The 9,242-nt window shown below is 38.3% G+C and overlaps 2 protein-coding genes across 3 annotated transcripts in view; both read left to right on the top strand.

Annotated features, from left to right (window-relative positions):
• The window catches only part of tgfbrap1 (transforming growth factor, beta receptor associated protein 1), a 20,793-nt gene extending 17,616 nt beyond the window's left edge, over window positions 1–3,177 (top strand). The window contains exons 12-13 of the mRNA XM_014003034.1: window positions 433–893; window positions 2,595–3,177. Coding sequence (XP_013858488.1) covers window positions 433–893; window positions 2,595–2,783 — 650 coding nt within the window. The 3' untranslated portion in view covers window positions 2,784–3,177. The remainder of the gene's footprint in view (window positions 1–432; window positions 894–2,594) is intronic.
• A 2,164-nt stretch (window positions 3,178–5,341) lies between these two features.
• LOC106513965 (F-box/LRR-repeat protein 3) overlaps window positions 5,342–9,242 on the top strand; it is a 7,908-nt gene continuing 4,007 nt past the window's right edge. The window contains exons 1-4 of one of the 2 annotated variants that reach the window (XM_014003033.1): window positions 5,342–5,482; window positions 6,871–7,078; window positions 8,699–8,863; window positions 8,948–9,070. In XM_014003033.1, coding sequence (XP_013858487.1) covers window positions 6,872–7,078; window positions 8,699–8,863; window positions 8,948–9,070 — 495 coding nt within the window. In that variant the 5' untranslated portion in view covers window positions 5,342–5,482; window position 6,871. Of the gene's footprint in view, window positions 5,639–6,870; window positions 7,079–8,698; window positions 8,864–8,947; window positions 9,071–9,242 lie in introns of both variants that reach the window. The other variant, XM_014003032.1, reaches the window with a different exon arrangement.

Genomic DNA, 9,242 nt, shown 5'->3' with positions numbered 1-9,242 from the left:
ACCCATGACCATGGAGATATAAACAACTTTTTATAAGGTAAAAATAATAAAACAAGGTCTTTGTCTGCAATGATTAGACATGTTTTTTTATTATTGTCATTAGTGATTATCTCAATTTCGGCTAAAAGACTTGACAAAATCCTACACACTGTGCCTTTAATGATACAGTGTTGCAAAAAACAATATCACCATTTTTTCCTCTTCAACATAAACAGGTTTTAAGGACAAACTTTTATATTAACAGTTTAATCTTGAAAGAAACTGTCACAAGTTTAAAAGGTTTTAAAGAAGAGGAATTGCAGGTGACAGTGTTGTTGGAGGAATTCATTTTTAAGTAATTAATAATTATTTTGATGAGTAAGAAGTGATGGAATAAGGTTGCAGGAGAAGAGCTGGGCTAATATGAATATACGGTAATTGTGGTTTTTTTAGGTAAAATGGAGGGCTGTGAAGAACTGCTGCTAGAACGTGCAACGCTACACGGCAGGTTAGAGGAGCACGACAAGGCCCTGCACGTCCTGGTGCACAAACTCAGAGACTTCCGGTCGGCCGAGGCCTTCTGCCTGTGGGCCTCGTCGTGTCGGGACTCCGCCTACCAGCGGCGGCTGTTTCACCTGCTCCTCGCCGTGTACCTGGACAGGAGCGAGAACTCTCCCGCGGCGGGAGGGGGAGGCGACAGCGAGCTGGAAATGGCGGCCGTGGATCTCCTGAACCGGCACGGCGAGGCGTTCGACGCCGTCCGCGTCCTGCGAATGCTCCCCGGGGGCTGGTCGCTGCAGCTGCTGAGGCCTTTTCTAAACCGAGCCGTCAGGGCGAGTACGCACGCCTGCCGCACCTCGCAGATCGCACTGGGGCTCGCACGCTCGGAAAACCTTCAGGTGCTGCACGACCGGGTAAGCAGCTCAGCTTTTACTAGACTATTATACGGGATAAATCTTGTGCCAGCAGGAATAGAATTTGAATTGCTCAGATTGAATCTGAATGTGCATAATTTGAAATTTAATGCATTGGTTTGAAAAAGAATTTTACTAAATTGAAACTAAATTTAATGTTTTGAAACTTAGTCTGTGTCCAAAACGGCAGGACGGGTCCTCCGAAGGCCGTATTTGTCGGCCGCATACGTCACAGCGCCGCGACGAAGGACGTCCAAAACCGAAAACTCCTCCGATGCGTCCGACAAATACGTCCTTCCTTTGGCCCGAATCGAAGGACAGGTCCGATGGATCCTTCCYGGCCCAGCATATCCCATAATGCATTGCGGCCCGACCGGAGATTTGTTTAAGCTAGTAATGGCGGATGAAGCAAGAGAAAATAATATATTTTAAATAAAAACATGGTGATATGAGAATTAAAAAAAATTAGCGGTTTTAATTCTAATACTTTTATCATTTGTATGGACATGTTTTAAAATATTTTTATCATGAAAAAACGCGAAATAAACATGCAGCTACAGCGGGTCAATTAGTTCTTCAAATGATACCTTTAAGTTAATTTTATAGTTTTGTGATATTAATAATGCTAATGAATTGATATTTTTCTAGTTTTGATTTAAGTTTGCTTGTTTAGCGTCGTCACAGTTGCTAGGTGACATGACGTACGCCGGGGTAAGGAGGGGAGGCTAGACCGTCCAAATCCACAGCCTCTTTTTTTTTTTCCGGTCTTCCCGGTCTACCAAGGACCCGGCCCACATCGACCGGGTAGTCTGGGTCCTCTGGAGGACCTGGCCTGTCGTTTTGGACACAGCCTTAATTTAAAGTTTTTTTTATCAGAATTAATTTGCTTTAAAACTGTATTTTGGTTTATTAAAACTTCAGTTTAACTACTTTCACTTCCAGTTCCATAATTCAGATTTTTGTGTCACATCCTGGTCCTTGAGAAAGCCAGGCAGAGTAATCAAACACAGATCCACAGATGTATGTTTCACTTTGGTGAAGTTTCTCTTCTGTATGTAACAGAGTTGATGCAATCCACTGTAAAAGTGACAAAAACASACAAAGTTATTTTATTGCAGTGATTAATTTGACCTATATGTAGAAAATGTTACATTTACATCACATCATGGATCACATCTTGATCAGATGCTGCTGCTGACTGATCTATGATGTGATGTAAATGTAACATTTTCTACATATAGGTCAAATTAATCACTGCAATAAAATAACTTTGTCTGTTTTTGTCACTTTTACAGTGGATTGCATCAACTCTGTTACATTACAGAAGGGAAACTTCAAAGTAAAACATAAATCTGTGGATCTGTGTTTGATTACTCTGCCTGGCTTTCTCAAGGACCAGGATGTGACACAAAAATCTGAATTATGGAACTGAAATTGAAAGTAGTTAAACTGAAGTTTTAATAAATCAAAATACAGTTTTAAAGCAAATTAATTCAGATACAAAACTTTAAATTCAGTTTCAATTTAGTAAAATTCATTTTCAAACCAATGCATTCAATTTTCAAACCATGCACATTCAGATTCAATCTGAGCAATTCAAATTCTGTTCCTGCTGGCACAACATTTATCCCATACTATTAGCATTTTTGTCATTTCAGCGAAATTGTTATTACCTACTGATTTTTTTCCTCCCTTGTCCAGTTAAAAGAGGTTAAGAAGCCCATCTTTGTGTCGGAGAAAAAAGGATGCCACCTGTGCCACAACACCTTCAGCGAGCCGAACGTGGTCTGTCTGCCGGGAGGAGTGCCTGTCCACGCCCACTGTGTCGCGCAGAGAGTGAGAGACTCTCCCACCAAAAGACGCTTGACTAACAGCAGCAACCAGACGTGAGACCGGGCGTTTCGCGTTTGCCGTCCCGACGTGTGAGCGGAGCCGGAGGCGCCGAGCCTTTTCGGACGCCCGCGGGGAGGAGGAAGCTGCAGGACGAGCCGCGGAGTCGCCGGCTCCCGCAGCCGACTTTAAACGAGGAACGGATCATTTCAGCTATTTATTCATGTGCCGAAGCTAAAACCGCCCGTCCCGTCTTCACTCACACACTTCAAACGGTTTTAATAAAAAAGAAAAAGGTTTTTTTGAATCCAGTCGCTAATATTTCTGAAGCATGAATTAATACAGAAACCCATTTTGTTCTTGTCTATTCGGCTTGTATTGTAATAAAACTTGTCCTGACTTGCACATTTGCACGTTAGGTTTTATTGTGAAACACTAAAAAGACTCATCAGGGTTCTTGTGTTTGTTTTTTTATTTTTTACAATCTTTTATTCACTACTGCTGCTTTTCCCTCCTCAGATATTTATGTTCCTCAGAGTTTTACTGGATGACATCATCCCAGAAACAAAATTCAAATTACACCGGATTGTTTAAAGTTATTGAGGTTAAAAACAGACTTTATCAAAGAGTGAAGTTTTAAAGTTCAAATATAAGACGTCAAAAAAAACTTATTAATACACGATTTCAACCATTTTGTTACATAATTGGCGTACTTCCTTTTGAACTTGACCCAGCCAAATTGAAACAGGAAGTGACATCATAGGGGAACTCTTTGGTCTTTGTTAATAAATCATTTGAACTCTGACTCTTCTTCTCTCTGATAGAGACTGAAAATGAAAACATCAGATTCTTCTCTACAGTCTGTTAGCTGTTGTAGCAGCGCTCTGTTTACGTGCAGACACTCCCCTTTGACATCACTTCCTGTTTCTTCACATGCAAATATCTCAACAACTGTTCATCTCAGTAGTGTGATTTTTTCCCCCTCAATATGTTATCAATATTATATCTTTCCAAAAATGCATTTATATTTATTACAAAGATTTAAYGTCACAGGCACTTTAAAGTTTCACAGCTGCAGCTTGGACCAGTTCTTAAAACCTGCAGTCAGTTTTTAATTATCTTTAAACATGTGAAATATGGCAGMAAATGTTAAAAACCAGGGGCAACCTGTGGGAAATTAAGCTTAATAAACAGACTCTGAGTTAAAAATATTCATTTTTTTTTTCTATTTTCACTTCCTGTGACACAAAAGTAAGTGAACACGGGCAGCTAAATTGATTGGATAATTAATTGTATATGACACTTGTGTGATAATTATGAAGGTTTTGCTAATTTTAATCATTAATTAAAGATTTAGGCGCGAGAACTCTTTAGTAATTTAAGTTTTTTATTACAGTTTGTGATAAATTCACAATTGATGACGATTTACTGATAAATTAGTTATTTTTACTGCTTGTTGCGTTTCTGCGTGGGCTGTAAGAAACTTTATCACCACAAGAGGGCAGTGATGTAACAATAAATAAATTATAGGAATTAAATCCAGAATCACTTTTTATTCATAAACAATCATTTTAGGTAATTAAAAGTTGATTTATAATGCTCATATATCTAATTGAAAGCAGTTTCAGCTGTGAGATATAAACTTTTATTTTGAAAATTAATAGTTTTGAAATCATTGATCTCAATGATTGATTTCCTCTGCATTTCTAATTAAAACAAGGATTAAGTAATTTTTAAAAACACTTTTCTCCCTGGTTTTAAAACAAAAAAWTTTATCTGAAGAACATTCAGGACGACATAATTCATCTCAGCTTTTGTTGCTGCCTCTTCTGGAGGTGTGTTATGGTTTTAACCTTTAAATCGTGACACCTCACTCAGAAACACAAAGAGATGGAGGTCAGCAGATTTCTAATGTTAAAAAAAATACCCTGAAGTTCTTTACGGGCTTGTCATCGCAGAACACAACCTGTCCTTTACTACTTAAATAATGTGTGTCAAAAAAATAAAAAAATAAAAACACCTTATAAAAATTCCTCCTCCGCTGAATTTACTTATTTTGTGTGGATGGTCTGATTCAGGGACATTTTCTTTATTGCTTGCCTCCTAATATTAATTTAAAGAGAGGTTTGAAAACACTTTAAGCACTTACTCCTTGAAAACACTGAAAAGTACATCAGAAAAACAAAATACTCAAAACTAAGACTAATATTTATCATTTAAAAAATCCCATTTTGGTAGGAATACATAAAATTACCTTGTACCCAGTACTTAACCAGTAAATACCTGATGAGTACATTATAAAAAAGTATGAGGGCAACAATAGAAATGATGTCACTGTATGTACCTGTTTTTTAAATGTTAGTGAACAGTTTTAGTCTTCTTGTGGAAAATGAGTTGAATACATGGAAAAGTGAAATAATAGCTCCCCCTGCCGAGTCTTCTTTATAACTGCAGCTTGCCTTTTTTTTCAAACGTACAATACCGTCATCTGCTGGCTTTTCTCTGTAACTGCAGTCTTCCACTTTAAATAGCTCCCCCTGTTGATCATTCACTAAACTGCAGCCTCCCTAAGAAATAAAAAAGCGCCCCCTGCTGACTGTTCACTATAACTGCAGCCTGCTGATCCGAATAGAAAAACACAAACGCCATCTTTAACCGACAAACTCCCACCGAGGCAGAGTGTTTGTGAACCGAATTGAGGTCAGACGCCCCGAAACCCCGCAGAAGGCCCGCGGACAGCCTCGCTTGGACAGCCCGCAGTGAGTGTTTGCTGACTCCCGGTCACTCGGCGCCGTCGTATGGTCCAATGTGCTTGATCGGCCGGCCAGCTCGAACGCAGTTTTCCTCTTGTGTCGGTCCCGGTTGAGTTACCGCCTCTAAATAAATAAACAGACCACGGTGGAGCTGAAAGCCAGGTAAGAAATAATTATCCGCATTTGCAATGAATAAATACCTCGTTGGTTATCAACCTGCTACAAACAGCTAATATTTTAGCTAGGTTTAGCGGTTTGTTTGGGTTCAGCTACGTGTTTTTTTAGTTGTATTTACACGTCAGATATCTGGACATAATGTATTTTAAAACAACATTTCCGCGAATAATTCAACATATCTCAACTGGTGAGTTTGTTAGCAGGTAGTTGATGTGTTAAAGAAAGCTAAACAAGCAGATCACAGCTAAAAKTGKCAAAACTGTAGCTAACAGCTAAGTATAGCAAAGCAGTAGCTTGCTAAATGTCAAAACATTAGCTGACTGCTAAGTATAGCATAACTGTAGCAGTAGCAAAATGCTAGCAAAACAGATACAAGTTAACTTGAGCAAATAATGTAGCTRAAATAAGATTAGCAATATAGCAGCAAAATGCTACATTTAGAAAAATCTAACAAAGACAAAATAACCAGMCTAGTGGTAAAATGCTAAACGTAGCAAAACTAGCTAAAATTAAAATAGCAATATTGTAGCAAAATGCTAAACTTGGCAAAATCAAGCAAAGTTAAAGTCAGCAACATCGTAACATGATGATAAAGTGTAGCTAAGATAAAATCAGTAAAATGGAAGCAAAATGCTAAAAAGCAAAAATGTAGCTAAGATAAAATTAGCAACATAGTAGCAAAATGCTAACAAAATTGCAGCTAAAAGTTAAATTGAACAAAACTGAAGCTAAAAGTCAAAAATAAAATAGTTGCTCATAGCTAAATAGAGAAAGACAATTGTCTAAAAGCTTAATATAGCAAACAAAACAAAATGGCAACAATACATAAAAATGTCTTAACGAAACAGAAGGTAAAATTAAATTTTGAAAAGACAGCTAAAAGCTAAGTATAGCAATTCAATACAGGCTTAATAAAGAAAAACAAACATCTAAACTTTAACATAACAGCAAAAAAAAAAACTCAAGCTCAGCTTCAAGTTAGTTATGGCTAAGCAGTAGCTAAAAGCTAAATGTTGCAAAATGCTTCATTTGTGCACATGAAGGTTTGGAGATAAAATAATGTGCACAAATGATCTGAATACACAGAATAAAGTTTTTTCCCCCACAACTCAAGTTTTTACTCCTGATGGCACAGTTAGTAAAAAATACACATTTTAATAAAACTCGTCTTGGGTTTGAGCATCTGGATTTCGTGAACCTTTCTTCTGTTTTCACAGGATGAAACGAAGTCTCCAGGAGAACGAGCGGGAGGACGGAGGAGGCCCCAGCCCCGGGTCTCAGAAAACTTACAAATGGACGAGCAAGCAGAGGAGAGAGGAGGAAGAGGAGGAGGAGGAGGAGGGCAGCTGGGAGCGTTTGCCCCAGGAGATCCTGCTGCACATTTTCCAGTACCTACCTCTGCTGGACAGGGCTTTTGCTTCACAGGTACCAGATAACAGCAGTAACAATATTTATTTTATTGCTGCTCCCAGTGTTCGTCTGAACTCAGCGTTTATTCTGGCAGCGAGCGTCTCGTTCTGCAGAACTCCCCGGTGACTCTCGTTGAAAAGCAACAATTTAAAATCATTTGTTTTGTTTGGAAGAGAAACAAAAGGCCGTCTGCTTACTGAAATGATTGTTATTCACTGAGTAAGACAGAAGTTTCAGCTCATTGTAATCTGTTCCCATCTGCATCACTTTTTATCACTTAAAAGAAAATCATCACCAAACACAGAAAACGTTCACGTAAGCTTAGAAGTGATGAAATTTTAAGATGATTAGGAAATGTTTTCATGCCWATAAACCCATGTGAATGCTACACGCTGAAAACTTARGCTGCTGAAATTGAGCTGAAAATATTTAATAGCAAAAATATCAATGTGAGCTCACTTTGAAAAGCCAAAAGTAAATAAAAAAAGCTAACTTTCCGTAAAAACAGTGAAAAGGATCACAAATCTAGTTGAAAACAGCTAAAAGCTAAAATAGCTGAACGTGTAGCTGAAAACATGTAAGAAGCATAAATAGCAAATTGGCAGGAGAAAAACACAAAAAGTAGAAAACATCAAAAGAATAGCAGAAAAAAGCAGATCTTAAACTGAAAAAGAATAAAAAAAGCTAAAATTAGCATAAAAATAAGTGAAAGGTAGCAGCCACAAGTTGTGATTAACACCCAGATAGTGAAAGTTGTGTAAAAAAATTAAATTAGCAAAAAATAAATGCAAAAACAAAAGTGCAAAAAAAGTGTCAATTTGTAGTAAAATAGCTAAAACAGCTGAAATTTTCAGTAAAACAGCTAAAATATAGCTGGAAATTCAATTAGCATAATGAGCACATTTGCATAAATCACTTGTATTAGCTTTAAAAAAATGTGTAAGCTTAAAACAGCTAACTTTAGCTAATAACAGYTGAACTTTAGCTAAAATTGCAGAAAAATAGCTGAATATAGAAAAAAAGCATCTGTCAGAAGCATAAATAGCACAAAGTAGCAGAAAAAGGCAGAAAAAGGCAGAAAAATATCAGAAAGAAGCAGAATTTTAGCTGTAATAGCAGACAAAAGCTAAAATTAGCAAGAAAGTAGCTAAAATTAGCACAATAACTAAAGAGCAGAACCAGAGTAAATTGTGTAAGGTGCTGTAAAGATTTAGAAACATTTTGAAGGCTGTTAAGGATGTTGAAAATAGCTGCATTCATTTTCAATGGGGAAAAAATGTGGCCGAAATAGCTGAAAAAATATAAATAGCTGAAATACCAAAAATCATAGCACCCTTGGCATAAATGAGCTGAACGTTTTGATGTGATGCAGCAGCATCACACAATTATCCATTTCTTTATTTTTATTGTGCCTCAGAGGTCCTTTAAGACGTCCTGAGGTGGTTTATTTAGCTCACAACACACATGCTGAGATTATTTTCATTTTCTTATTTTGCAGCTGAGAGGTTTAAAAAAATTTTCATTCCTGTTTTTTTTTTAATACTTCTCTGGTGGATTGATGGATTATTGCTGTGTTTGAGAATGTGTACGTTAAATCACAACGTTTCAAAAAGGGCTGCAATGATCAAAACACAGGTTTGCCGAGGATGGAACCAGGCCTTCCACATGCCAGAGCTGTGGCGCTGCTTCGAGTTCGAGTTGAACCAGCCAGCCAGCTCCTACCTGAAGGCCACGCACCCAGACCTCATCAAACAGATCATCAAAAAGCACTCCAACCACCTTCAGTACGTCAGCTTCAAGGTACAACAGAGAGGAGTTTAAACCCCCGCTGGAGTTGAAGACAAAAATAAAACTAGGTGTGAGCTGTGTGTTTGTGGCGTGCAGGTGGACAGCAGCAGGGAGTCGGCAGAGGCGGCGTGTGACATCCTCTCGCAGCTCGTGAACTGTTCTCTGAAAACTCTGGGRCTCATCTCCACGGCCAGACCCAGCTTCATGGAGATGCCCAAGGTGAGCCTGGAGGGACGAGACGACTTAACGGCTTTTAACGTTTGGAGTGCAGTTTCTCTGACTGATGGTGAACTGTTTCTATGGCAGGCCATTTTAACTAGGGCTGTGTATTGGCAAGAATTTGACGATATGATACATATCATGACAGAGGGGTCACGATACGATATATCCC

Source organism: Austrofundulus limnaeus, unplaced genomic scaffold, assembly GCF_001266775.1.
Source record: "Austrofundulus limnaeus strain Quisiro unplaced genomic scaffold, Austrofundulus_limnaeus-1.0 Scaffold16, whole genome shotgun sequence".
In the NCBI taxonomy this organism is placed as follows: domain Eukaryota; kingdom Metazoa; phylum Chordata; class Actinopteri; order Cyprinodontiformes; family Rivulidae; genus Austrofundulus; species Austrofundulus limnaeus.
Note: the sequence above shows the minus strand (reverse complement) of the source record. Positions and strands in the feature narration are given on the sequence as shown.